The following is a 27799-nucleotide window of genomic DNA, read 5'->3' on the forward strand; positions in this document are numbered from 1 at the left end:
AACCGCCGTAAGTCTCCGCTGTGAGTCCGGTAGGTTGAACACAATGCAAATACATAGATATCACCTGAGAAAACATAAGTTTTGTATGTAATTTTTTACTGGATGGATATTGGATAGGTAGGTATGTCGTATCACAACTGGTGTGCGATATAATTTTGCACGGAGTCTAGGTACGGCCCCGGTCCTCAATAGATGTACTTAATCTCTATATAAATGGAGTGGAGGCCTGAGTATATGGCAGTCGATTTCGGCTCGTGAACGCGCGTAGATAATGCTGATAAGAAACTCACTCTAGGTTTTGTTGTCATAGTATAATGGGATCAGTATATGTCATAGTTCTGATGATAGTGGCTGTATATGGTGACGGAAAAGAAGCACAGGAGACTACGACAGCTGGGCTCACAACTAACCCCAACAATGAGATCCACTCGGTTGACAATGGCTTGACTGACACTGAACTCCTAATGTCTTTTGTGGTACGTCCTTCACCTTTGTATAAAAAAATTAGATACCTATTTCTGTATGTAGAACACAAAAACCTACGTTTCGAACAAGATACAAAGGTGTCTGGTGTGAAGTATGTTGTAGGCCTAATATAAAATGTTACAACTACTACGACAATCATGTAATAATATTTTTTATTTGTCATATTATTTGTAATTTCAGTAATTTGTTTAAAAACTTCAGAAGACTTCTACAGCTTCTGTGACTACTACATTTTAATTTTTATGTTAATCATTTAATTACTACTAAACATTTTTTGGTATAATGAGATCCAACACTTTTTTTAGAACCCCACAAAAAATATACACGACATTGAGTAGGTTAGCTAAGCTGAACGATAACGATTAGTTTGTCATTTTAAGGGCGATACACTGTTTTAGTAATTTACGAGATAACACGCAGGAATAATAATTGTTAATTAAGTACCCCTATTTAACACGTAGTTAAGGTAATCTTTACACAGATTAAAATCATATTCAATCGATGTCAGGTTATTCGTCACGGTGACCGAACACCGGATCAGGAAGAATTAGACAAGTTTCCTGGGGACAATAACAATGATAACATCTTCTTTCCTTATGGCAAGAAAGCTTTAACAAACGTAAGTATCAAAAACCAAAATCGTCTTACAAAGTCCAAAATACCCGATAAAGCAATTATTCTATCCTAAACAGAAAGGCAAGCAGCGAGGCTTTCGCGTTGGTGAATATTTGAAAAAACGCTACGTCAACAAACTTATATCCAAGTTGTACTTGCCTGATGAGATTGTTATTCGTACTACGGACTACGCGCGTACCAAGATGACGGCTTTGACTGCTCTGGCTGCTATGTATCCACCACCCACAGCACAAAGGTGGAATCCATTTTTGAACTGGCAACCAGTGCCCTACAACACGGAACCTCATGAGGACGATGACGTTAGTAAAAACAAATTAATTATTCATTATATTATGTGCTGTTAACACCGGAATTCATAGTCAAAATAGGGGCTTCTTTAGAGGACGATTCAGATGACACGTGTCATACACAACCTTAATGCATTGCATGAAGTTTGAATCGTCCTCTAAAGGATCCCCTATCTTGACTATGAATTCCAGTGTAAGAAATCAAATAATAAACAAATAAAAACCTGCCTCGCTGTTCCGTACATAATTATGAACATCATATTTTGGGTGCATGAAATATTTTTTCCCCGAGGTAGAACGACGCAATAAGTAGACCGTGAAAAAAAAAAACACAAAAATGATCGTTTGTTTTGGTCACAGCTTTAAATACAGTAGGTATATGGCGGATTGAAATTTCATATTCCTTACTAGATTAGTTTTTAAGATAGCCCCCGTCACAAAAATGGTCTAAAACACTTTATCGGCCCCCCATTTTCTTATTTTTTAAGATAAAAAAGGATCAAAAAAAATTTCGTACTTAATGAGTTCTAAACAATGATACCCACAAACTAATCATGTATGGGAGCCCCCCTAAAAAATAATTCAATTGAATTTCTAATGCAATATTTGGTCTTGGGTCAACGTTCTACACCAAATACCAAAATTTCAGGTAAGTAACTCATTTCGTCTATGAGCTAGAGACCTGTGACACGCGGACAGACAGACAGACAGGCAGACAGATAGACAGACAGCAGAGTTACATTAATAGGGGTCCGTTTTTACCCTAAGGTACGGAACCCTAGAAACCGGTCAAGTACGAGTTCGACTCGCACACAAAGGGTTCCATACCATCGTACAAGATATATAACATTAAACTCCTAAAATTTTTTTTGTAATGTTGCCACAATTTCGGATTTTTTACGTGTACCTATTGGGTAAAAGAAATTGCTACCTTTCCATGATTCTAGATCAACGGGAAGTACCATATAAGTTTTGATTTCCTTGACGGATCTTGCCAGACAGACGGACAACAAAATGATTTTATAAGGGTTCTTTTTTTCTGTAGATTCGGAATTTTTAAAACGAGTCGAAAAAGTGTAAAGATCCTTATAAGTCTCGTATAAATTAAGCGCTCAGCATGACGATCAAAAATGAATATGTATGTAGGTATAAGGAATTTAAATATACAAATTAAAATCAGAAATAATTCTTGATGATCATCAAAGTCTGTTATAAAAAAACTGCTCGTCATTCCGGTTTTTCGGGTCTACCTAAATCAAAACTTATCATGCGATTCAGGGCCTGGGCACCTGATAAAAACACGTGATCTATATATATAAAAGGAAAAGGTGACTGACTGACTGATTGACTGATCTATCAACGCACAGCTCAAACTACTGGACGGATCGGCCTGAAATTTGGCATGCAGATAGCTATTATGACGTAGGCATCCGCTAAGAAAGGATTTTTGAAAACTCAACCCCTAAGGGAGTGAAATAGGGGTTTAATATTTGTGTAGTCCACGCGGACAAAGTCGCGAGCATAAGCTAGTTAAACAATAAAACTCAAGCCCGAGTCTATCATTATTAAAGTATCTATCTACCCATCTAAAGTTAGTAAAAGTTTCCTTAGTATGTTTTATTTTTGCAGTTACTCTACTACTACAACTGCCCGCGATATCTGCACCTAAGGGCGAAGGTGTATAGGTCGCCAGAGGTTCAGAAGTGGTTAAAACCTTATGAGAGCCTGTTCAATTTTTTAAGTCTAAAAACAGGAACGAATATATCCACACCAGAAGACGTTTTCTATTTAGATAACCTATTCCAGGCTTTAGTAAGTATCTTTCAAAAAGCAGTGATATTTCTACGCAAATCTTTTGATTTTTTTAATATCAATTTTTTCAGGCAAATGTAGGAGTGAAACCTCCAGCTTGGGCACAAGAAGTGATGCCAAAAATCAAAGAAATGACGAAGATTGAATATGCTTGTGAATTCTATGACAGTGAATTAATACGCTTGGCAACAGGTACAAAAACCACAGATTTTATATCACATTCAATTAATATACTTCACCCTAACCAGCTATAGAGTTGAAGGTCATGGAAGCAAGCAAACTGTTGTGTAAAACATGAACAATGAACATAGTACATACTCGTACCATTTATTTTGATACTGTTTTATGCGTTATACGGCATTACAGCTAGATCTATTTCAATTTTTTTTAATATTAGCTACAATACAATAATAATGACCAATATTCCCCTTTCTCCTCTAACGCAGTGTAAACCTTCAAGCTTGTGCTAGGAATAGGTACGACAATAGTGCAAGGGGTGGGGTTTGATCCGCCGACCTTTCAGAATTTAGTCCGCCACTGTAACCGTTGAGCTATTGAGGCTAAATATATTGAACATTCTAATGTTTTTAATGTGCAAAGGGTAAAAACAACCCATTGATTGCAGGAATTCTTCTGACGGACATATTGAACGCGACGAACGCCGCAAGAATGGGAGACCGCGAGCAGCCCAACCTGCACTTATATTCAGCACACGAGAACAACGTAGCTGCACTTATGGCGGGCATAGGAGTTTTCGAGCCACACCAGCCCAAATATGGCTCAGCGATATTGTTGGAATTTAGAAAGCATTTGTCAACGGGGCAGTATGGTTTTACTGTAAGTTTTCTCTATCTAGTACTTAGGTGCCTTTTACTCAAACAATTTTCAATGTTTTAAACAGCCTAAATTCAATCTATGTGCGGAAATGAAACTTTCACGCTTTGCTACTTTCAATAGTTTAACCTTGATTTTTTCGCGGTACTGAGATAGTTTAACTGTTTCTGAATTGACATTAAGAATTACTTTGCGCTTCCTATTTCATTTGCGCCAAACATTCGGTATAGACATAGGGTTATTCCTAGATAAAGCAATAATTCATGCCAGGTAGGACCTGATTCGTTCATAGAAAATTCAAGAGACACCGAATAAGCGCTATGGGTGATCTAAGATGTTTTAGTAGGTTGCTGTGTTGATATCACATAAGTAACCCAATCTATCAACCAGGATGTCAGATAGGTATAGTTCGATGCAATATTTTTGGTGGATGAGAAGCGGGTTGTAAGAGAGGGCCCGCGCCCCGCGGAGGTTGTTTGTATCAAAATATCCAAATATTATCTCAATGCGATGCGACTTGTGCCAAACGTCTCAGCCAATAAGTTCTGACATATAATTACAGATCTCTATTTTCTACCCCGTTTAAAAACCAAAAATAAGCCTTTTTATGGAGAGAAGCTAGTATAGGGCTCTCTCTGTTACAAAATCTCATACAAATGACACATACAAAAATGCAGTGATCGTTAACCATTTTGAGACACCAACCAAGCCCTATACTAACTTCTCTCCGAGGATAGAGTATGGCTAAGAGAATTATTTACTAAATTGAAGTTTACAGTTATTTCTTAATGAAATGATTTATTTGTTCTACAAAGGTCTTTTTAAAAACTGTGCCAGGGACCCTGAAGTAAGTTTGCAAAACCTGTATCTCAGCTCAGGGTCCCCGATCTCCCTCCTCCGTCATTAATAAATAACCACTTACTTTATAAAAAACTAAATTTAGAATATGAAACTTAAAAATACGTGTGTGTGTGTGTGTGTGTGTGTTACCTTAATACCTATATTTCTCTTGTTCGAAGGCCGTGCACGCACCGGATGCTGGAGGTCCCGGAATTGTACTTCCAATCTCCGGTTGTGGGGGGCAGCCGTTTTGCGACTACGACACGTTCGTCACTTTGACGAGGGATAATGTACTTTCCCGGAGTGAATACGGGGAACAGTGTTCAATTCTCGACAGATAATATTTTTTGATATAGAAAGCGAAATTAATTGAGCTCGAATGTTTTAGTAGTATCAATTTTATTATCAAAATACAAAGTTTTTATAAACGACAAAATATCTATTATGTTGTTTAAAAGATTACTTCTTATATTGACTGCATACTTTGTCCTAAAGACGTTTTGACTATTGAGTCAGGCCAGTTAACTAAACGATTACTTACATCACATTAAATGGATTTTAAATTATATCTGCTTTATCTTATTAATTGATATTATTATGGTAAGTAAATACTTGTTATTTATTAGCGTGTTTTGGAATATGTATGTAATTTATTTAATAAGCATATTTATTGTCAACTGTTTAAAAAAAAAGAATAAAGCGGCTGTGATATGTTTTGCGTTTTTTGTTATTTAACAAAACAAATTTAAACGTGACTAATTCTGTTGTATACAATCTCTAAACAAAACTAAATGGTCTAAATCTAGTGCATATCTTCTCAGCAGGGAGCATTAAGAAAGGGATAGCGATAATATATTTAGACCTGTCATTTAAGTCTAGTTTATAGATTGTGTACAATAGAATTAGTCACAGTGTGGCTAGTTCACCTGATCTTTTATTGTCATTTTTCTTAATTAATAGTTTTCATGATAGTATGATCAGTTTTTTTTTTACTTTTATTTTCGATATCAGTGCGACAGAATTTTACTCATCAGTAATTCTACAGAATTAAAGGTTTACTGTGAGTAACTATAATATTAAAATTGGTTTAGGTAACATCAAATAATACATATTTTTCCCTTGTTATTTAATTACATATTATACTTATATCACCCGACCATCTCACGTTTCGAATAATGAAACTACTACTATAAATCATCCAACAACCATAAATAAATAATATTGTATTATGTAATACCTTCATAAAAACGCTGTCAGTCCAAAAACTTACCTAACAGCAATACTAATCAAAAAAATCTTACATACACCTAAAAGTTAATAGCCTGCCATATAACACTCGCAAATGCCCGGCATGTGTTGAAATATGACTCGCGCACAACCTGTACTTTGATGGTACTATGTCAGAAACTTTTCCACAAGTTCCAAAAGCAACTGTATAAATTTTCAACTCAGTTGGACATTACATGCGCGAACACGTAAGTAATGAACAGACAAAGAGACAACCAGGCAGACATTTATCCATACTAATATTATAAATGCGAAAGTGTCTGCCTGTTTCCCTTACATGATCCATCAGCTTAACCAATTATGGACTATGGCACAGAGATGGATAATTTTTATCCCAGAAAATCATATTTACCACCGGGTTTAAAAAAAACCTGAATCCAGGCGGACGAAGCCGCTGGCAACAATTTTGGTTTTTGTATACCTACATATATTAATAACTAAATTGATAACATCACGTTAATCAGACGTGGTATTGTTTAATTGTTGCTTATGTTTACAAAGTAGGCAAGTCATTTTACTGCCTATTTTATCAGATTTTACAACAACTGAGATATGGCCCGAGGAGTAGCAAATTAGCAATTGGTAAATTAGTGACTACTAACGCGGTATTATGGTAAAAAACTGAATAGGTAATGGATTTGTAATGACATTGACTCATACCAGTAATATTTACTTGTTGTGAGCCATGGTGCATTTAAAGGAAATCATAATATGTTCAAAGTAAGTGACTAAGTTTTCTTCTTTGCATTATTATTTTTACCTGACTACATATTTTGTGATGTTTATCTACTTCATAATTCATATTTCATAGCAATGTAATAGACGTTACCATGAAAAATAGGCGGATAATAATATTTTTGAGCTACTTCTATTATATACTTCCAAGGCTAGGTAAATAACATAAAAATTAAAATGTTTGTTTGTTGGTTTGTCCTTCAATCACGCTGCAATGGAGCAATGAATCGGCGTGATTTTTTGCATATAAAGACCTGGATAGTGACATATACTACTTTTTATCCCGGAAAATCAGTTTCCGCGGCATTTTAAAAACCTAAATCCACGCGGACAAACGAAGTTGCGGGCATCAACTAGTAAAATATAAATTAAGAAGATATACCTACTTTCTGTAGGCAGGGATAAACGCAAGGTGCCCCTATCGTGTACTATCATCGTTATCTTTTAATTCACTCTATCAGACAAAATAACTGATCCAATCTGGGGGTCGAACGAATTGTTTACACGCTATTCCGTTATCGCTTTCATGGTTAAACATTTTTGCATTTTATTCATATAAAACTTTAATCAGTCATAAAGCATCTAAATGAAGGCTTTGTAGTACCTAGACAACAAAGAGGAAGACCGTGGGATAAACATAATTCTACTATCCCATGCATTGACAGAAAACCTTGCAGAATTGAACTTGCAATGTCAATAAGTTGCATGCCACATAAAATATCATCTTGTATGGGACCAATAAAATGATAAAATCAGCAGTTCCGATAGCGGGTGACGTCGGCAAGGGCGTTACCGAAGCATAGGTATACAGCCAACAAATGGCGATGTCTGCTCACGCGTGTGTAAATAGACACCGTACAATCGATTGGACAAAGTCAATCATCTGAGCGGCAGGTCGCAACGACCGTGAATCTGGCGAGCGTCCCGTGTCGTCCTCAGTGGGACATCACTTCGCGTGTAGTGCACTTCCGCCCTGGTGTCAGCTGCTCCAGACTCGGAAACCGATCCATCGCGCCATTGTGTTGTGTAATGATACGAACATAGGCTTTTGAGGATGCTTTGCAAAAAGTGAACACGACACGACCCAAGATCGGACTACAATGTAGAGTTGCCAGTCAGGCGGAGGAAAATGTGAGTGTTGTTTTGGTTTAGGTGAAGAACAAGATTTGAGGAGAAGCTCTAACTTGTATGGTGACTTCAACAAAAGAATTATTCGACAAACATTTTACAAATCCCAATAGTCAATCTCATAAAGACCTTTTACCGAGGTTGGTCTTGCAAATCTAAGTAAAGCTCAACCGTATCTAATGGTTTTAGCCTAGAACTAAGAAATAGGCACATACCTACTATATCTATTGTCGCTAACTATAGACCTCATAAGAAAACTCAGTCACTTAACGGACAATTTTTGAAGATTAGAATTGAGGAGATCCGAACATGAGTAAACAACATAGCTCGGCGGGTTGGGAGGCTGAAGAAGCAATGAGCAATGTTTATCGCTGGGCAGGGCACTTAGATATAAAACCGATAGACGTTTGGGTCGCAAGCTGCTAGAATGGCGACTTCGCACCTTAGCGTTAGAATACCTCCCACTAGGTGGACAGGCCGCTGGATTCAGGCGCGACGCAAGACCGTGGCATGTGGAAGTCCCAAGAGACCTATGTCCAGCAGGGGACGTCTATCGGTTGACGACGTCCACTGCATTGAATCTTTAAGAATTCGATCTGTTTATGTGCAGTAAATGACGTAGGTATATAGACTATAGTATGTGTGTGTGGCAGGAAAGAGGGCGGTCGCGAGGAGGAGCCGACCAGCGCACCGGAAGTGGCGGCCGGTATGCGCACCGAACACACCTGCTGCTGCCTCGGCGTGTTGGTGGGCGTCTCACTCATCGCCGGTCTGTTACCTGCTTGATTGCATTTCTCCGACTTCATGTGTAGAATACAGCCTTTAAGCATCTTATACTTGCAATGTTTTCCCAATTTTGAATTTGAAGCTCTTTAAAAAGAATGCCGTTTTTGCTAACTTAAATACATTGATTAACTTAAAAAGGAGATCGAAATATATAATTAAAAGTAGGTAATATAATATAGTAATATAATGTAAATAATAATAATCGGTATAATATATAAACTTCTAAGTCCTGACTGACTGACTTATATATCAACGCACAGCCAAAGCCGCTGGTGCTAGAGACATGAAATTTGGAGGGTGTGTTCTTTGTAAAGAGTAGGTATCAACTAAGAAAGGATTTTTCGGCATTTCTCCCCTAAGTGGGTTAATTAAGGATTTGAAATTTATGTAGTCCACGCGGACGAAGTCGCGAGCATAAGCTTGTTATGAGTAAATCTATATATAGGAAAATTGAGTGGCTGATCTATCAACGTCCAGGCCAAACCCTTGGACTTAGAAAGCTGAAATTTTGCACAGATGTTTCCTTTATAATTTAGACGAGGAGTACGGAGGAGGAATATGTCACAATTCCCCCGGGATAGGGAATAAAGAGGATATATATATTTTGCCAAGCGAAGCCATAGGCAGTCACCTGTAGATAATAATAATATTCATCGATCTGCTTCTGATCATCGATTCTGCTGTAGGCTACGATATTGGCCATATAAAGAGTGAATGAACACCCATGAAATACTAATAGTCAATAATTGTTAATTTAGCCCTCGTAGGAGTGATTCTGATGAAGGACTCTACGGTCGAACTGACGATACTTCGACAAGTGCATGTGGTGAGTTTATTAGTAATGTATCTATAGCTTCTTACAGTATTATAAAAATGCATTTCTAACCGACATGATAATTATCCTTAGTTTTACATCTAAAATTGTATGTTCATTTTATTACATTTTTTAATTGAAAATATTACAACTAAGCTTAATTACCCTAATTTAATCTATATATATAAAAGGAAAAGATGACTGACTGACTGATCTATCAACGCACAGCTCAAACTACTGGACGGATCGCGCTGAAATTCGGCATGCAGATAGCTATTATGACGTAGACGTCCGCTAAGAAAGGATTTTTGAAAATTCAACCCCTAAGGGGGTGAAATAAGGGTTTGAAATTTGTGTAGTCCACGCGGACGAAGTCGCGAGCATAAGCTAGTTACTGTACAAACATGTCCGCGTGAATTACTTCTCACGCGCCATTTCTATTTTATGTGTCAAATGTCATGTCATAAGTACGATTTTAGTCCTTATATTTTAAAGGTGAACTGTACTCTTGACATGCCAGTCGACTCATAGAGTTAATGGCGCGTGAGAAGTCATTTTGTAGGGACTATACTGGCTGCATTTCTGCGCCAGTTGATCCTTTGCGCAAAAATGTAGCTGTGTCCATAGTATCCAGGTCGAAAGGTTTTTTTTAAAAATTTATACACTAGCGCTTGGCTGCAATCAGACCTGGTGGTAAGTGATGATGCAGCCTAAGATGGTAGGCTTCCCTTGGTCCTTGGACGACCTGCGAGCATACCTAGCAAGAAATAACTTGCGCAAAACTTATCAAGATGATTTCTTTATTATCATAACGAATCATATGTACGGCATATGCCTTATAGAAAGGCAGTCATGGTTTGACCGGAGATTTTTCGATGTAATTCCATTGATATTATTCTGTAAGATATAATTGTAAATAATATAATAAATGTTTGTAGCTTATGTCACACGGCGAACGTACACCCAGCGAAAGGGAGTTGGAAATGTTAGGAGCACCGCCGCCGGATCACGTTTTTATCCCTTACGGCGCAGGAGCTTTGACAAACGTAAGCATCTTTATTGCCGCAAATATTTTTGTGAACTGTGAAATTAAATAACTTCCTTCAAGAACAAGCGCGGTTTAAAATTATGCAAGTTATGTCTCTCTTTCTCTCTCTCTCTCTGCATCGTATTGACGTTACTCGAAATAGTGACCTTTTGCCATTAATCACATAAGGGTAGGGGTTTTTTTTGGTTAAACAATAGGTTGGGCACCCAAATTCTTTCTTTTGAAGAGTATGAGGTCCACTTTTGGGCTTAACGATTAAGTATCATCATCATCACCGGCTCACTACTGTGCACGGGTTTCCTTTCAGAATGAGAAGTCCACCACAATGGCCAAGTACAGATTGGCAGACTTCACACACCTTTGAGAACATTATGGAGAACTCTCAGGCATGCAGGTTCCTAACGAAGTTTTCCTTCGCCTTCGCTAAAGCAAGTGATACTTAATTGCTTAAAATGCACATAGCTCCAAAAGTTAGAGATGCATTATCGACTCCCCGCCCCCGGAGGCGGCCGAGCGACGTCTTAACTATCACTTTTTTAACGATTAGGTAGGTATAGTGATAATAACCAAAACCAAAATAGCAACAATGCATATTAGAATGTAGAATACAATATGTTTTAGATTTTGGTGTAAAATAAAATTATGTTGATGTAGAGTCTGGGCCATAACATATTATCTTAATTAATTAAATTGAATGTGAAATGCATTCAGTGAATACCGATACGTCCTCGTTTTCATTAATCAGTTCCGCATAGTCGTGAGATGTGGACTTTTAACAAAGGCTAACTTCAGCGTGTTTCCTCTGTTCGGCGAATTAATCTAATGCCCGTATCGATACGCCTGCCTATTGTAATGTTCGCGCAGTAGTATTGAATTAATTTTACAATGGAATTCATATTGCGACGTACTGTCGCAAAACCTAATGTATTTAGAGCTAGTTAAAAACAAAATAAGGAATTTGTTATTCTATGTATCTAAAATTTAAATTCCTGACGGACTGACTGACTTATATATCAACGCACAATCTAAACTGCTGGTCCTAGAGACATGAAATTAGGAGGGTGTGTTCTTTGTAAAGAGTAGATATCCACTAGGACGGAAATTATTATCACAGCTTAAAACAGAGTTGTGTCTCTAACATAAAGTCTAGTTTTAACTATAAGTAAAATCTGAGCAAAGCCAAAGATCTCAGCCTAAGAAATGCAACGATGCCTTATTTATAGACGATGTTTTGAGTAGTTTAGCAATAATGAGGAAATCGATGAATTGATAAACAGACATCTAAACATAACCCTTGCCGTAATTGGGAAAACGGAGAATTTTACAAAAACAAAAGGTTGAATGTCATGCTAAATACGTAATGGGATGTAAACGTTTGCTGTTCAGTGCCTCCTTATAAACGACAGTAGAGTACAAGTCAAGATAGGTCGATAACGAAGCACTTACTTCCCGGTGCGGCAAGAGGGAGCTCCACTCCTGAAGGTCGCGGGTGCCTTAAACAGGAACGAGGTGTCGAGAGGCGTAGATTGCTGTCAGTGCCTAACAATGATATATCGTTTGCAACGCACGTCACAATCAATTTGTAGAAAAGCATTCGTTCTATTTTATCACTTTTCAACACAACTGCATCGCTGATTTGATTATGTTACTTTAAAAGCTTGTATGTTAAATCGTAGATCTTAGTAATCTGTTTTATCTTGACATTATAGATGATACCCGCGACTTCGTCTGCGTGGATTTAGGTTTTTTAAAAATCTCTTGGGAACTCTTTAATTTTCCGGGATAAAAAGTTGCCTATGTCGAATTCTGGGATGCAAGCTACCTCTGTATCAAATTTCATATAAAACAGGTGGGCCTTTAAGAATCCCGTGGGAACTATTTGATTTTCCGGGATAAAAATTGTCTTACCCCAGAATGTAAGCTAACTCTATACTAAACGTCAAAATCGGTTAAACTGTTGGGCCCTGAAAAGCTAGCAGATAGATGCACAGACACTTTCGCCTAATAAACTCGCAATACGTAAATATTAGTATGGATGTAAGGTAAGAGTAATTAAGCATTAGTATAAAACTACTAATTTTCGGGAGCTCACCATTGAAGTTAAGCATAAGCACGAACTTGGCAATACATAACGATTAATAAAATATATTTTAAAAGCTTTTTATTTTTATTGAGATGAGATGTCTTGTACTTTTTGCAGGAAGGAAAGTTGTTGACATTCGAAATGGGCGCATTACTTAGAAAAAGATATAACGACTTCTTAGGACCTATCTACGAAGCTGGTGAGTAATAGGACACTATTGATTAAATTCTAATAGCCCTTAAACTAAAAAAGGAAAGGAGTATTTTAAATTTTTATTCAGATACAAGTTAGTCCTTGACTGCAATCCCACCTGGTGGTAAGTGCATGTAGTCTAAGAGGGAAACGGCCCAACCTGAAAGGGGTATGGCAGGTTTTTGCTAATAAACCCACATTCCTTTGGTTTCTACACGGCATCATACTGGAACGCTTAATTGCTTGGCAGCACGGCTTTGCCGGTAGGGTGATGCCACCAGACCATACCAATTTAGAAATTATAAAATTCCAAACCTCAGCTCTGCCGGGAATCGAACCCGGGACCTCCCACTAATAATAAAGATAACAGCGCTTACCACTGCGCCAGGGAGGTCGTCAACTTTAAATTAAGCAAAATATTGAGCATCTTCCAGATGAAACCTACAGACTATAAACTTTTAGAAAAATCTTCATGTCACACTGATATTATAAATTTTGTGTGTATGTATGTGTGTGTGCATATTTGTTACTCTTTCACGCAAAAACTACTGGACGGATTTGGCTGAAATTTAGAATGGAGATAGATTATACCTTGTATTAACACATAGGTTACTTCTTATCCTGGAAAATCAAAGAGTCCTATCATCTAGTAAAAAGATAAATTAATAACCTATACTCGTACCTACCACATTATAGGTTTACTCTATAATATTCAGAAATTTCGCCCGAGCGTGGCCGGGGCGGGTATTAAAATAAAACATGAAGAATTTTGTTGTTGATTACAGAGAAAAGCATTGTCATAGCCTCAGACACGAATCTAAGCAAGATGACAGCGCTACTGATTGCCGCGGGCCTGTGGCCGCCACCACTCGACCAGGTGTGGAACGACACCTTGAACTGGCAGCCGGTGCCTTACACTTATCCACCAAGGAATGAGGACTATGTAAGAAGTCCATTAGACGATAGTTTTTGGTCTCAGCCATAGTCACTGCTGTAACTGACGGACCACCTTTTTTTGTAAACGGGACGGGAACGAGAAAATCTTCATAAGCTACCCGACGTCCAAGGAAAAACGTCGGGTAGCTTAAGAAACGAGATTTCTGAAGAACGCTTCAGTGCTTCACTTTGGGCTCGTCCCGGAGGAAATACCCTGACTAACGGATTAACTATGTAACTTCCAAGTTTTTCTAAAATCAATTTTTATTTTATTTTATTGATAATATAAAATTTTGTAAGCTTGATGAAATTTTTGCACCTATTAGAAAATGAAATACAAGAGGACATGTCACATGACAGACGTAAATATAAATAGTTACTTTTTAGCTACTCTATGAAGAAAACTGTCCCCGGTACAGCCAAGAGAAACAGAGACTATTGGAGGCGTTCGTAGAAGAAGGGTTACTTATACCGTATCGAGATCTCTTCCACAAGATTGCGCTCATGACGGCCACCAACTTCAGTACGCCCCAAGACGCTTATAATTTAAATAATTTATTTGTTATACAGGTATGTTAGTTATTTCAATTTTTGGAAAAACTTTTCCAGTTTGGTAATAGTGGAGACAATTTTTTTCTTTCAAAATACAATAATACATACCTAATGTTATAAATGCGAAAATGTGCCAGTCTGTCTGCTACGTTTTCACGGCCCATCTGTTTAACTGATTTTGACAAAATTTGGTACAGACTTAGCTTACATCCCAGGGAAGGACATAGGATACTTTTTGTGCTGGAAAATCAAAGAGTTTTCACGGGATTTAAAAACTTTTTGTTAGTTTTTATCTACAGCTTGAGGAAATTTCTCATTAATTTTAAATACATATCAAAAACTGCGGAAATGATGTACATTTATCTGTCGGCACCGAGAATGAGTGAACCATGGCGTAGCGGTCAAAGGCGCTCAGGGCGCGATATTTATAGAGACAAGGCTCTGCAATTTTTTATATGTATTTAAAAATTATTTATATAACCTGTTCTATTGTTTGCAGGATGATATAAAGGTTGCAAACCCTAAATGGGCAAAACATGTAAAGAGAAAACTCATGGATGTTGCTAGACTGGAGTACTCAATGATGTTTCATAATAATCTTCTAAGAAAGCTAAGCGGAGGTAAGTGATTCTTTAGTAATCATGTTCGTACATCGTCGCACTTCTGGTTAATGTAATGGACGTAGGAAGACATACAAACGATTCAAATTGGCGAAAAAAAAAATCATTTCATTCACTTAATTCACGACCTAAATTAATTATTATTATTGATGCCAATTGAGCTTCAGCGAGGACAAATAAATCCAATATTTCGCACAAAATTTTATCAAGAAATATCAGCAAATGAATATGAAGATTATATAATTCACATTGCTTGTTTTTACCCCAATAGTCTTTATATCAAAAGTCAAAACCATTGTTTAATTTTCACAGGAGCACTTCTACAGCAAATAATAAAAGAAGCAGTATGGAACACGAGGGACCCTGCGAGCCCTAAAGTGATAGTGAGAATCGGCACCCCGGTATCGGTTGCGGCGCTATTGGCAGCCTGCGTGGCGCCGCCGCCGCGCCTGCCCGACCCTGGCGCGGCTTTACTATTCGAACTGCACGAAAAACTACCTTCTGGCCAAGGCAAGAAGGAACAGAATGCTTTGAGTCATGGACAGCGGTTTGGATTTAAGGTAAGCTTATTTTACATTATGTATTACATTTTTCAGCAATAGATAAACCGAAGGTGGTATTTTCATTCGCATATAAGACATGCTATTAATCTTCGCTCATAAACCTAGTTATTAAAAGTTAATTTTTGTCAACATCCTCATTATATTTCAATAAAGGCACATCTATACTCATAATAATTGAAAAATAAACATGGACTTTATCACAGTATCATCTGTGTAATCAAAAAACACATTTTCTCATAACAAGTATATATAGTACGTGACAGGTCGAGATGGCAATCGGGGAGAGAACGCTTCACACACCCGCACAGCCCCCACGCTAAACCGGTGCGGGCGAGCGCGGGTGACGTGCGAGTGAGCGGGGCGTCCCCACCTCATATACCTCGACCTGTAGCGTACTATACATAATTTCAAAAAGCCCATTGCGCATTGCACTGCATCACTTCTAATATACATGTTTTTCACATTTGAAAATACAGCTGCAAAATTAATTTTTTTTCAACAAAATTATAGTCAGTGATGATGTTATAGTAAGGATTCTACCGATACCCCATACATCCAAATCTGTTCGGCATTTAGAGGTGATGGTGGAATAAAGAAACTCACATATACAAACATACATGAACCCTAAAAACATTACACTCCTTTTTTGAGCAGTTGTATAATTAGTTAGATTTAAAGGCGCTGTACGTTATTGGATTAAGATTTTGCTCACACATTATAAGTATTTTCATTATCAACAAGTTTTTACATTTTTTTAGATTTACTACTGGGACGACGACTCGGCGGAGCCTCGTTTGATGGAGGTGCCCGGATGCAACGCATTGTGTCCGCTGGACACTTTCACCGACATCACCAAATATATCGTGTCGTACGACTACAAGGCAGACTGCACTCTAGTTCCATAGGCATAACTTACCCAATGAGTGAAAGTATTTAGTTTAAAGCACAGGTAAAGTAAATTTCAGAAAAAGTGCCACTTTAAAAAGCAGTGTACAGTACGCGACCGAAAGTAATGTAAATGGCCTTTAGCATTCTAACTTCGGCTCGTCTCTGTCACTCATACTTATATGACGTTTTTTCGGTCTCAACGACAGAGACAGTGCTCTACATATCTGCTATCTCCTATCTAAAGGTCGATGTACATTACTTTCTGCCGCGTACTGTATCTATATTTTAAACAAAAGATTCACATTTGCGTAACTGAATTGAAATATGTAATAATAATAACATAATGGGCTAGTTAAATAATGCACTATTATGAATTTTTTACTGTTAAAGCCATTGCACAAACAATAACTATTATTATCAATTGCAAAGACTCTCTCCCCCTATTTTTTGACATATTGACTGTGAACTGGCAACCGGTTCTATCTCAATTTTAACAACTTAACAGAATGAAGGGAAAACTTATTTCCTTCGGCTAAAATATAGTGACAATTATTATACGCCTGTTAGTGAAGGCGAAGCCTCGTTAGAATACATGCTTTGAAATTTTGTTCCAAACTAGGCACTACCGCGTACGAAATAGCGTAAAAATCGTCAAAAAATTGAGATAAGGACATGTTGCCAGTTCAATGTCGATATGTTATAAATAGTAAAGTGGCACATTTTCCGATACGAACAAAAAGTAAGCTAGTGATTATAATGCTGTGGTATTAAGTTATAGATTTTAAAAGTAATTACAATTAGATGATGTAAATTGTTTGAATTTTCAATATAAAATCTTTTGGCAATGTCAGTAAGGGTGGATATATGTTAGATCATGTAAGGACCGGAACAGGAAACGGTCAGCAGTTTTTTGCGCGGACGTGACGGTGAAGCATGAATTAGTTTATTAATTACCAGTTACCACGCTATAATTCTTTGGCCCTGCTTGTCATGACCTAACATGAATCAACCTTTAAGTGGTTTCTCTACTTACCCTCGTCTATTTTGAGCCCGGTCTCGTCCCGCGGAATGTTCTTGGAGATATCGGCGAAGGTTTCCGCGCCCCACGTCTGTGTGCCGCGCAGCTTCAAGTACTCCGCCATTAGCGCCGCTATGTGTAGCTGACAACACATGGCCTGCAATTAAATGATAATGCTAAAGGATAATATACTTTCTAGTTTTAAGAGGAGTCTCCAGCGCCGGCCCGAACAAACTCAACACCCTACACGAATTATTGGATTGACACCCCTTGAGACAGTTTCGCAACAAAATAAAACACAAATGAACGTTCAAATAAATTACTTAAATAGGTAACTCTTGTGTTAAACAACAAATTTTTTTGTTTAGGGCATGAAAGCGGAACGCTAGCGTCGATTTTAATGGCATTTGTGTGATTTTTTGTTAAAATCCTTGAATTTTACGGAAACGATGCTTATTTATAATGAAGCGAACAGGGAATCAGATCCAGAGACTACTGAATAATATTTTCAGTGATAGCACTTGATTTCTTATAAGTTTTGTTAAATAAACAAGCAGGGGCCAGATTTGTGAGCGAAGCGAGCGCGAAAAATTCATTAACTTTAAAGAAATGATTCTTAGGTACCAAGGGCCGTGGCCATAATTACCTCGTCATGGTCACCTTGTCGCGAGTTGTGGTCGGCGAGGGTCGCGAGCCACGCGTGTCGCAGGCGCGGCGTGGCGCGGCACGACGCGGCCAGCGCGTGCTGCAACTCCGCGAGGTGCACGCTGCCGGCGCCTACAGACCGGTACATAAATGGACTCAGTTAAACCAAAGAAATGTGCATAGCTATACAAGATAGAGGGACGTGTGGCCTAGATGTGACAACGAATTTCAATCGATTGCGATTGTAAAGCAACGTTGACCCAAGTTGGTAACTGGATGGGTGACCCACTTTGGAAGTCCAAAGGCCTCTTCGTCTCCTCCGTGCCTCGGGGAGCACGTTAAGCCGTCGGCCCCGGTTATCATGACTAACATCTGATAATTATTAATTGTACAAACCTAAGAATCCAAATCTCGTTCTCTTAGTGAGTTGTATGCGGGAGGATCTTTGAACCCACCGCATTATTATCCCAAGAGAACTCCTGCCATTATGTGATTATGGAAAGGAGTTGCGGCCCTCAGCAATGATTAATACGACTACAAAAAAGAGAAGAATACAAAAATAAAATGAAAAAGTAAAGGAAACAAACCAGCGCCTGCGCTGCCACCGACGCCCGCGAGGCGAGCGCGCGCACCCACCACCGTGCGCACGCGTCTCATCAGCTCCGCCACTTCACTCGACAAACCTGTGAAACGGTAACAGTTGCCGGAGTCTTTACAAAATTCTTTGCAGTTGCAAAAGACATTTTTACTTTCACGAGTTCACACTTCACTCACAAACTGCGAACGTGATACAATACAACGTTCTCAAACATGTATTGTACAATCAAAAGTGTTTTTACAACTAAAGATAATCGGACTTGATTAAGTAATGACAATTTTTATAGACAGATTCAATGTACTAGCAATAATTCTTAAGCTACCCAGTTAATTCATTATGATTGGGGAATACTACCACTACTACTACACTTGGTATATTAATCTTACTTTGAAAGTTGAAACTATGTTCATGAACACACATTAATTTTTCTTTTGAGGTATGGAACCCTAAAAATAAGAATTACAAATTTAAACTTTAAACCAATCAAAACGAGTATAGCATTAATTTCGCTACAATCAATTATTGTAATACATTCATGTTGGGACTTACCTGTTCCTTTCATAGCTTTGTCGCCCGTCGCGAAGCAGTTGATCACAGAGAGCGACTCTTGGAACCGGTTGCAGTTCAGCACTGTCGAACTGTCTTGCAGTTTTGACACCGCTATGATTACCTGTGCAGATAAGATACAGCTAAATATGAGATTAATATGCGATAATAATGAAGAAAATGTATTTCTTCAACGCCAAACGTGATATCTCAAAACATATTTTTATACAATACAATCAATCATAACTACTGTACTAAAACCATCGATATACATCGACTACTAATAACCAATTTGAAGAGTCACATTGTAATTTGTAATAATCGTAAAAAAATATAATATGATTTAATACCAAAATAAATCATACTGCATAAAGAGTGTGATGAATTTTTATAGATAAAGACGCAATTGTTTTGTGGCCTTAGATTTTTGTCTTTTGACTCAGGCCAAGAGTTAATCAAGAAAATGTTTTGAACTTCGTTTTCGGTTGTGGGAATGCCGGGAGACGCGTCTGCGACTCTGTACTAACGGCGAAAGATATTGTTTAATGCCGAGGTCTTGGAGTATACAGATGTTGATACAAAATTCGGTGCATGAGACTACTAGCATTAGTCTTCCGCACGTATAAAAAAATTGGGAAAAACAGTGTTCGAACGAGCCCGATCTTTGTAGCTTTTGTGATGTTTCTGTTCTTCCACATTTACTTCACCACATATCCATTGAAGCCTGTATAATATATAGCCTGTAGTACGTACATTTTGAAAACTCACTCGCCATATTATTTGCTCTATGTGTCAACTGTCATGTTGAAAAGTTCGATTTTAGTTCTTAATTTAAGGGTGAGTTCAAACTTTATGCATTATACGAGTATTAAATGAGATGGTCAAACTCTGACAGTAATAACGTGCCGTAAGACTACTGGTTTCATATGACCTGCAGATGGACTCTGGTGAGGCTTCCTCCGGTGCCGTGCTGGAAGTTGGCGCGCATCAGCAGGTACAAGGCGGCCGCCGCCTCGCGACGCAGCCACGCGGCGCGCGCCTCGCACAGCTTCACCACCGAGCTCACGATGCCGGCACAGAGCGTGCTGCCACCTGACAAATCATATCCTTAAGATATCTCTACATAAATGCTAATGTGAATATACACAATCCTACACGCCCGACACGCATCTTAACTTACCACCAGGTGAGATCGCAGTCAAGAGCTAACTTGGAATGTAATTAAAAAAAACGCTCGGCCTATCATCATCAACCCATTGCCGGCCCTCTACTGAGCATGGGTGTCTTCTCAGAATGAGAAGGGTTTGTAGGAAGGATCCGGACCGCGGGGCACGCGAGGATCTGCGTGTTGTGTACGTCTGCCCCAGAAAGGGGAGAAAGACCAATTAGGGACAAGGGCAGGAAAGAAAAAATTTGTAGGGAGTCAAGAAGGCGCCCCGGAAAAGAGCCACCGAGCAAGTACCGAACGGGCGCCCTCCCGCGTTTCGGCCCATATAACCGCGAGGTTGGTGGGGCCATGGGAGGTGGTGGCCAAGTGTGGATAGGCAGACTTTACACACATTTGAGAACGTTATAGAGGACTCTCAGTTATGCAGGTTTCCAACTTGAATGATACACACCTTCAAATAGAGTTTCTGAATACTGATTGATGTATGCGCGTAGTGCGGAAAAGAGATGTTTATACAACGTGTCACTCTGCGGATACAGTAGCAACTTCAGGTAAGGCCTCGCCGCCACGCCCTCCGCTACGCCGAGGTTCCTCATGAACAGACACGCTCGGTCGATGATCGTGAGCCCGACCTCCGTTGCTAGGCAACCAGCGGATAGCACCGTGTGTTCCGACATCATTTCTAATTCTGTGAATGAATTAAACTAGAATTAATGCATTATCACAAAATTCAGATTTACGTAAAAACAGATACAGATTGCATAGCATTACAATTTTATTTAAGTTGTTAGGACGCTAGACATATTATATCGAATTATTTTTGTATGAGTGAGTAGCTCAAAATTGGCGATTCCGGTTCCCAGTTCCGGTATTTAAAACAGCAGATACTTTTCTTATACCTTAGACAGATTTCTGTGTGCACTATGCACGTTATAACGCGTAAAAAGTACTATTTTCGAATCTAATTCAAAACTGACCTGTAGTAACAGATGTATTGACTAGATTTTCCCTGTTGACAGTATTATTCTTCTCCACAATAATAGGTGGTTCCTTGGAAAAGTCCGGTGGACTCATCCTAGCCGGCAAGGTCCTGGCCTTCATCGGCTTGGGCTTGCCGTTACAGTCCGGCGATGGCACTCGTAAATCTGAAAGGATCTTCTTTCGACCCACGTATTGGAATTGTTCTGCGCATATTCTGCAACAACAAAAACTGGTCAAGAGCGTGTTAAAACCAGGATTGAAAACAAATCATTTTTTGTTTAGAACATTTTTAATACTATTTAAAACTGTTTTTTAAAATAAAAAACATGTTAAAAATACTTCTTTAAAATACTTGTTTAAAATACTTGTTTAAAACATTTGTTTAAAACTATGTGAACCCTAGTTCCGTGGACATCTTAGTTGCTACAAACTTTGTTGGACATTATTTCTTAAATAATAGTTTTTTTCCCCCAAAAATTGTCTAAGAAACCTCATGATTTTTTAAAATGCCTATATATAAAGGGATCCTTAATTTAATACTGAATCTAAAATTTTAAGGGATGTTTGGGATAGGGACATAAATACCAAGAATTGATAGCTAAACAACGCACAACATAGCGTTGTAACGCACCTCATTTTAAGGAACTTGTATGCTATGTGAGTGAGCGAGACAGAGTATAACTTCGTATCCATCTGGTATCCCGCGATGCGATGGAATTTTAGTACGGAGATTTCGCAGTTTCCGTTGCTAAAAAACTCGGGGGCTCGTGGTAGCCACTAGAAGTACGAGACAGTTCTCCCTTTGCGTCCTCATTGCTGAGGGTTGTAACCCCTTTTCATTTATTTCATAAATGACACACACATACATATGTTGTGAATCACCTACTAGGTATTTTTACTAGTTAATTGACTTTTATATTTTCATATTATTATATTATTGTAAAGCTTGTTTAAATTATCAAACGTACTGTTATAAATTTATAATTAATATATCTATTTAAGTAATCTGTAAAAAATTGTAATCCTATTTGGCCTTATTTTCAGTCTGTTATTATGTAAAATTATATTGTATATATCGCTGTTGATTGCAAAAACGAATAAAATAAAATAAGGATAGAAGTTTTCTTGGGATACCGTATAGCGCAGAGGTACAGTTGCTTACTCTGGGGCATTATAGAAGGTATGTTGTCGCGGATGTGGTGTGATGTGTCACACCTCACCGACTTTGGACAACACTAGCGCCACACAGTGCGGCACACTTACTCTAGAACATGAAAGAATGCGTGTTGTTGCGCCTGCGAGTGCGTGCGCCACCAGGCCACGAGGCGGTCCTCGTGCAGGTACTTCAGCACGAATAGGAAGCTCAGCAGCACGTCGCGCACCTCCTCCGCGGACATCACACCGAATCTGGACGACACCGCACATCACAGTACAAACATTGTTAGTGACATACACAAGACCACAGTACTAACAGAGAAAAGTAAAAGAACATTCTAAATTAAGTACTACCCGCAATTTTTAACGTATGTCTAATTTGTGTTTCAAGCGTATTTTTTTAATAACGGACGTATTGACTTGCGACGGATTAAGAAAGCGGGCGCGGTGAGTGTAGTTTATTCGTAATGAGACGCGTTTCATAAAAACCAATCGAGACGCACTTGATAGTGTTTAAACTAGGCGCACTCGTGACCCGTGCCCTCTTTGTTTGTATTTGGGCACTAAACGGAAAAAAGTGAAACAACGAATTAACTCACGAACTCGGAACGTGCCGCTTTGGGTGGATAGCGCATTTTGATATAGGTATATTTAAGTGGCGAGACAGAGTTTCGGCTTCTGTACCGTGTCTCACGACCGTATAACTTTTTTCCAGTTTTCCTTTTGCAGATATTTTTTGTGGGATAAAAAGTAGCCTAGATTCAAAATTTCATCATGATCGGTTCAGCGGTTAAGCCATCAAATGCCGCAAATAGAGAGACACTCTCTAACATTTTTGGCTGAAGGTGTTTTTTATGGCTGATGATGGCCAGAAGTTGGTCAGACACTAAAAATGATTCAAAAACAGTGTTTACCTGTTGACTTGGTCACCGATCTCGCTCATATCTAACCGAGTGTTCCGCGGTAACGAGTCGCCGCCCGACATCGTCGACACAGATTCTAGCGAGCTTTGCGACATGCTATTTGCGTTATCTACAAACATAAGTGTCATTGAAGCCACCACTACCACCACGTCAAGTCAATCACACACAAATACATAAAAAACAATTTAAAACGGGAGGAACATGACTGTTGTGAAACATAATTACACCACCGAAAATAATCCAATTCAAAATAAAGATTACGAACAATCATTTATCGGAAATAACAAGATACAATGGGGCTAATTCTCTTGTACACAATCTCTAAACTAAACTAAATTAACAGGTCTAAATCTAGTGCTACCCCTTTCCACAAGCAACATTACGACAGGGATAGCAATAGATTTAGACGTGTCATTTTAGTTTAGTTTAGAGATTGTGTACAAGAGAATCGGCCCCATTATCCCCTTATTTTAGTCGATTGCAAAAAAAAATCTATTCCGAATAGATTACTTTGGTATTAAAAGTATGTCAGTCAGAAGTTTTAAAAGTGATAATATCCACCATTTGTTGGCATAGGGAGGCGATTACTTTTCGAATGAGATCGCCGTATTCAATTATCTATATCAACCTACGGTAATATGAGTAGATATTACTACATTCAAACATTCTATTAATATTGCCCGCATCCAAAACTTTGTGAAAAGGACCTTACCTTTTCCGTACATGTTGTTCGTGACATTTGGAGGTTCTTTAAAGTGTGCAGAGTTTCTTATTGGCGTCTGGTCGAAGTGTAAAGTTAGTCTGTTCCTGCGCGGTGTGCTACTGGCGGATGCAACGTCTTTCTGCGTGCTGTTTAGTGCGGCATTCGTGGTCGCATCGCCGTCCACTTTATCGTATCCGTTCTCTAGTACTGGACTGGCGAGCGTTTTAGTTACTAGGCGATGTGCGTTATCTGAAATTGTAGTAACCTTCTATAATAGTGCTAAAGCCCTTAAAAACCTGTATTAGTGTTAACTCACGACAAGTTTTCTGCAAATATTCATTTTACAAAATTGATGATGAAAAGATTACGAATGGAAGCACAGGTAAAATATCTATCCTAGATAGTTGCAATTTTAAGATCACATACATTTCGCAGAATGCAAACGGAAGTGAATCGAAAAACCGATAGACGAAGAAAGCTTGGAGTCACTCAGCGACAGAGAGAACTACCAGTATGCTCGGAGTTTCTCTACATGATCAAGTCAGAAATGAGGAGATCGATATCAGATGGGGGAGGGGGAGCACACAGTTCGAAGAACCGATAGGTTACAAAGCGCTAGGATAGGATAGGATACCTCGCATCAAGGCGTTTGTAGACTCTCCACTTGGTGAACACCCGAAAAGAGGAGTGTTAACCACTATGTATCACAGCTTTTTATTATTACTGTTCATGCCACATGTCAAATTCTCAAACTGGTAATATTTATAATGTAATGTCAGCCTCCTACTTTCGTCATGCAGAGAAAGTCGACCTGTGTGTCCGTAATAAATGACTCCTCACGCGCTATTTTAACTCTATGGGTCAACTGTCGTGTCAAAAGTACAGTGGCTCTACCGCGGTTGTTTGACAGCTACAATGTCACGATCGCAATCATCTCTGATTGGTTAACGCTCGCTCACTATTGGCTACAATGCATTGTTGCAACAAGAATCGCACAAATTCAGCCAATCAGAACAATTGAGATTGTAATAATGATTGATGCAGGTTTTAGACAATCGCCCCGCAGTTCACCTTTGAAATAAGGACTAAAATCGTGCTAAAATCGCACTTTTGACATGAAATTTTACGCATAAAGTTAAAATGGCGCGGGAGGAGTTAAATTTTAGGCGTTATAGATCCAGCTTTAAAGAAGGGCACTCACCTAGTACAATATTAAGCCAGGGCGCATATAGCTGAGCGAGTCGCGCACGCGTTTGTTTGGTGCGGTATCGGTCGTCGTGTTCGTGCTTCGTGAGCAAATTCCGCAGCACGCCCAGCGCGCAGCGACGCTTCTGAGGCGCTTCGCGTAGTGATTGTTCTACCTATGTTGCAATTAAAATCGAACCAAATATTACAACAAGGATTTCAAGGCAAAACAGTCTAAAAGAAAAACGGATCAGTGAAAAGGCAAAATAAATAATATTATATAGTGGTTCACCCCAAACTAAGACTTCTGTATTTGGGCGATTGGTTTAGAAAGAAAGAAAGAAAAAGCATTTACTTCTTATTGGTGTCACAGATAAATACAAAGCATACAATTATTGTAACATTTTCATCTATGGCACTACCCCGAATGGGTGTATAGCTCAGCATAATGTCTCAAAATGGAGATCGAAGAGATCACAGCGCGGTCTTGTTTTATAACAACCGCCGTCTCAAAAAGGGACATCCTTTATTAAAATTTAATTAAAAACCATGCAAAACGTGCCCGCACGGCAAGACGTCTCGCGCGTTTTCTCATTCAAATAATAATCTAATTCCTTACCTGCTTAAGCAGAATTCCAGCAAGAAAATGCCTCATTATAAATTCTTCAGTCAGTCTTAACTTCATAGGCTCTGTTTAGAACAAATCAGAGAAATTAATATGCAATTGTTGAGAATTCATTAGGAGCGATTATAGAGAAATGACGAGTGGCAGAGACGTGACGCGGTCTCGCATTCCCTCAACGTTTTTACGGCGTTTGTTCAATACACATACAGGTTGTAACCAAAACGTCGGCAAAAACGAAGACAGGTGATAGAACTGATGATTACTGATGATATCACAAAAAAAGCGAAAAGCATATATAAAAAAATAAAACATCTGCATGACGCTCAAAGTCAACGAATCTACCAACGAACGTACAATTAGGCCACTCGGAGTCAATGCCGCGTCGTAGGCGGGGCATTGATCCGAGTTTTGCACGCTATAATATGTTGCGGGTTTGAAAAATACTAAAACTACAAAATGAGGCAAATGATTATTGGTATTGGATTGTGTTTAGGTAGTATAACAATAACGTTAAGTTTTGCTAGCGTTCTGGTTACACCCTGTATTATCTTTCATTGACAGTTAACAAAGCGGTGCCCGCGCCTCGTCTACTACCATAAAAACCACAACTTAGGCTGAGATTTATAGAACATATTTTGAGATTTCTCAGAGTTAAAACGAGACAGATTTATGTCACACAAATAACTCTGTCTCGTTTTAACTTTGTCTGTCTCTCTTTAACAGAGTTAAAGTACGCCCTATAGATCTCTTTGGGTCTAATCCTTACCTTCATCAGAATCTTTGGCTAATTTGTTAGCCTGCAGCGGCAAGTTGAAAGGAACATAGTGCTCGTGTGAACAAATCGTTTGTAGGAACGTGAATTTGAAATCGAACAACGCTTTCGGATCGCATGTCTTGAACTTTTCCAAATATTTCTTTACTTGACGAAATATAAAACCTCTGTCCATAAATGAAAGGCAAGACTGAAAGAGATTTAAAAAAAAAAATTACTGTTGAATGATTTAGTTATTATTATTTTTGGCTTATAGTTAAATAAATAACGAGAAAAAAAGGCTGTTTCACTGACTATCCCAATGTGAATAGATAGATTACTTGAAGACAAGTTTCTATTCTATTCCCCCCCAAACAGGAGGCAATTTCCCTGTACTTCCTATGGTTTCGGATTTTCCCATAGTGCTTAAGTTAAAAAACACGCTGTATATTTGACATATCATAAACATAACTCACTTTAAGGAATACAGCAAGGTTTCTGTTGAAAATATGCGTTTGCATTGGCTGCTGCAATATATACGAGGGCTCGACTGCAGTGACCAATTTGTCAATGTTTTCCATGAGGTCGCTATGAAACCTCTCATTCCGAGACATCTGAAATATTATGAGAAAATTGTGACAGGAAATAACTCACACTCCATTATTCTAATACTAAGTTTTTATATGCAAAGACTAAAGTCTTCACAGTGCGTGTTGCCAGTGATGAAATTCGGAGTCAAAACAACTAATCGCTAACTAAGGGCGTCATAAGAACGCTCAGAGTCACTCAGCGATAGAGTTATGCTTGGAGTCCCCCTAAGTGACCAAGTCAGAAATGAGGAGATCCATAGAAGAACCACAGTAACCGACATAGCTCAATGGGTTGCGAAACTGATGTGGCAATAGGCGGGGCACATAATTTGAAGAAATGACATTCGTTGGGGTCCTAAGGTACTGGAATGGCGACCTCGCACC

General features: G+C 38.6%; 3 protein-coding genes across 5 annotated transcripts in view; 2 read left to right on the forward strand and 1 right to left on the reverse strand.

Moving 5' to 3' along the window:
- The window catches only part of Ziz (dedicator of cytokinesis protein Ziz), a 63198-nt gene that overhangs the window by 21517 nt on the left and 13882 nt on the right, over nt 1-27799 (reverse strand). For both annotated transcript variants that reach the window (XM_034972738.2, XM_069503811.1), the window contains 14 exons: nt 27302-27439; nt 26841-27036; nt 26069-26139; nt 25466-25625; nt 24274-24513; nt 23553-23670; nt 22747-22890; nt 21480-21697; nt 20954-21190; nt 20266-20426; nt 19338-19458; nt 18778-18873; nt 18192-18322; nt 17561-17702 (listed from right to left, as the gene is read on the reverse strand). In XM_034972738.2, the coding sequence (XP_034828629.1) occupies nt 17561-17702; nt 18192-18322; nt 18778-18873; nt 19338-19458; nt 20266-20426; nt 20954-21190; nt 21480-21697; nt 22747-22890; nt 23553-23670; nt 24274-24513; nt 25466-25625; nt 26069-26139; nt 26841-27036; nt 27302-27439 (2173 nt within the window). The remainder of the gene's footprint in view (nt 1-17560; nt 17703-18191; nt 18323-18777; nt 18874-19337; nt 19459-20265; nt 20427-20953; nt 21191-21479; nt 21698-22746; nt 22891-23552; nt 23671-24273; nt 24514-25465; nt 25626-26068; nt 26140-26840; nt 27037-27301; nt 27440-27799) is intronic.
- LOC117986211 (prostatic acid phosphatase-like) lies at nt 223-5609 on the forward strand. The gene is made up of 7 exons (XM_034973081.2): nt 223-476; nt 995-1105; nt 1179-1421; nt 3039-3221; nt 3293-3413; nt 3847-4058; nt 5075-5609. The coding sequence occupies exons 1-7, from the start codon at nt 315-317 to the stop codon at nt 5234-5236; spliced, it is 1194 nt and encodes a 397-aa protein (XP_034828972.1). The 5' UTR covers nt 223-314; the 3' UTR covers nt 5237-5609.
- Nucleotides 6792-17390, forward strand: LOC117986062 (venom acid phosphatase Acph-1-like). 2 transcript variants are annotated; one of them, XM_034972914.2, is made up of 10 exons: nt 6792-6902; nt 8699-8814; nt 9590-9657; nt 10584-10691; nt 12894-12975; nt 13754-13911; nt 14292-14474; nt 14956-15076; nt 15389-15636; nt 16398-17390. In XM_034972914.2, exons 1-10 carry the CDS (start codon nt 6868-6870, stop codon nt 16542-16544), a joined length of 1266 nt encoding a protein of 421 aa, XP_034828805.1. In that variant the 5' UTR covers nt 6792-6867; the 3' UTR covers nt 16545-17390. The 2 variants fall into 2 exon arrangements, with proteins under 2 accessions (XP_034828805.1, XP_034828872.1); XM_034972981.2 differs by lacking the exon at nt 6792-6902 and adding an exon at nt 7718-8048 and having other exon boundaries at nt 16398-17389.

This window comes from Maniola hyperantus, chromosome 1 (assembly GCF_902806685.2).
Source record: "Maniola hyperantus chromosome 1, iAphHyp1.2, whole genome shotgun sequence".
NCBI lineage: Eukaryota > Metazoa > Arthropoda > Insecta > Lepidoptera > Nymphalidae > Maniola > Maniola hyperantus.

Excerpts from the sequence above, each read along its gene's own strand:
- LOC117986211 (XM_034973081.2), top strand. The coding sequence starts at position 315 with ATGGGATCAGTATATGTCATAGTTCTGATGATAGTGGCTGTATATGGT. Across the intron at positions 477-994 it reads AACTCCTAATGTCTTTTGTG|GTTATTCGTCACGGTGACCG; the intron begins GTACGTCCTTCA and ends AATCGATGTCAG. Across the intron at positions 4,059-5,074 it reads CGGGGCAGTATGGTTTTACT|GCCGTGCACGCACCGGATGC; the intron begins GTAAGTTTTCTC and ends TCTTGTTCGAAG.
- LOC117986062 (XM_034972914.2), top strand. The coding sequence starts at position 6,868 with ATGGTGCATTTAAAGGAAATCATAATATGTTCAAA. Across the intron at positions 9,658-10,583 it reads TACTTCGACAAGTGCATGTG|CTTATGTCACACGGCGAACG; the intron begins GTGAGTTTATTA and ends AAATGTTTGTAG. Across the intron at positions 12,976-13,753 it reads AGGACCTATCTACGAAGCTG|AGAAAAGCATTGTCATAGCC; the intron begins GTGAGTAATAGG and ends TGTTGATTACAG.